Source organism: Buceros rhinoceros, unplaced genomic scaffold (genome assembly GCF_000710305.1).
Source record: "Buceros rhinoceros silvestris isolate BGI_N320 unplaced genomic scaffold, ASM71030v1 scaffold42775, whole genome shotgun sequence".
Classification (NCBI taxonomy): Eukaryota; Metazoa; Chordata; class Aves; order Bucerotiformes; family Bucerotidae; genus Buceros; species Buceros rhinoceros.
Genome location: NW_010414146.1, coordinates 3,241 through 4,413, shown reverse-complemented (window position 1 = coordinate 4,413; position 1,173 = coordinate 3,241). Strand labels below are relative to the sequence as shown.

Genomic DNA, 1,173 nt, shown 5'->3' with positions numbered 1-1,173 from the left:
AGTCAGGGGAGGGCAGAAACAGCGCGGGCTGGAGGGGAGGAAGAGCCAGGGAGGCGCTGCCTGTGGCACAGCCCAGCTCCCGGTGCGGGCACAGGAGGCGGCTCAGAATCGCGTTCCAGCACGCTGGGCTGGCTGGGCGGCGGGTGGTGGAGATGCTGTGGGGAGCCGGGCTCACCGCCCCAGTGCTGCCTCCTCCACAGGTGCTGTTGGCAGCAGCTGTCTGCACAAAGGCGGGGAAGGCCATCGTCTCGCGGCAGTTTGTGGAGATGACGCGGACCCGCATCGAGGGGCTGCTGGCAGCCTTCCCCAAGCTGATGAACACAGGGAAGCAGCACACGTTCGTGGAGACGGAGAGCGTGCGCTACGTCTACCAGCCCATGGAGAAGCTCTACATGGTGCTCATCACCACCAAGAACAGCAACATCCTGGAGGACCTGGAAACACTCCGCCTCTTCTCCAGAGTGGTGAGGAGGGGTCTGCCGCTCCCCGGGGGCTCTGCTGGGGACTTTGGGTGGCATTTCTGAGCCACGCGTGAGAAACTCTTGCTTGCGTTTCAGCTGGTGGGACCAAAGGGAAGGCGTTGTAAATTCAGCATTAAAATATCCCGTGTTCTGAAGGCAGTGCCCGTGTTCCTTGTGAACCCAGCGAGGTGCTGTGGTACACGACTGTCAGAAGTGTGCTGCTCTTTCAGACACGTCTCGAAGCAGCGGGTCTGTGCAGCTGCCTTCGTGCTCCGGGGTGTGTTAAGGTTCTCCCGGTCAGTGTTGCAGTGAAGCTGAGAGGTTCTACAGGCCTGTCGGAGCAGGAGAACCAGTGATGGCAAAACCTCACCAGGTTCATCAGCGCTGTGATCATCAGCACAGCTCGGGGGAGCGCTGGCCTCTGGGAGGGCCGAGCGCAGCTGCAGAGGCAGGAGGAAGAAGTGGTTGCTCGGTGTCCTCTACGAACGCTCCTGTAAAGCATTTTCCCTCACTAGATTCCCGAATACTGTCGAGCTCTGGAGGAGAACGAGATCTCGGAACACTGCTTCGATCTGATCTTCGCCTTTGATGAAATTGTTGCCCTGGGCTACCGCGAGAATGTCAACCTGGCGCAGATCCGGACCTTCACTGAGATGGACTCGCACGAGGAGAAGGTGTTCCGAGCTGTGCGGGAGGTGAGCGGGGGTAGCCA

The 1,173-nt window shown here is 60.3% G+C and overlaps 1 protein-coding gene across 1 annotated transcript in view; it reads left to right on the top strand.

Moving 5' to 3' along the window:
• Nucleotides 1-152: 152 nt before the first annotated feature.
• Nucleotides 153-1,173, top strand: part of ARCN1 (archain 1) — a 4,239-nt gene continuing 3,218 nt past the window's right edge. Inside the window, exons 1-2 of the mRNA XM_010136996.1 lie at nt 153-464; nt 977-1,156. Of these exons, the coding sequence (XP_010135298.1) occupies nt 153-464; nt 977-1,156 (492 nt within the window). The remainder of the gene's footprint in view (nt 465-976; nt 1,157-1,173) is intronic.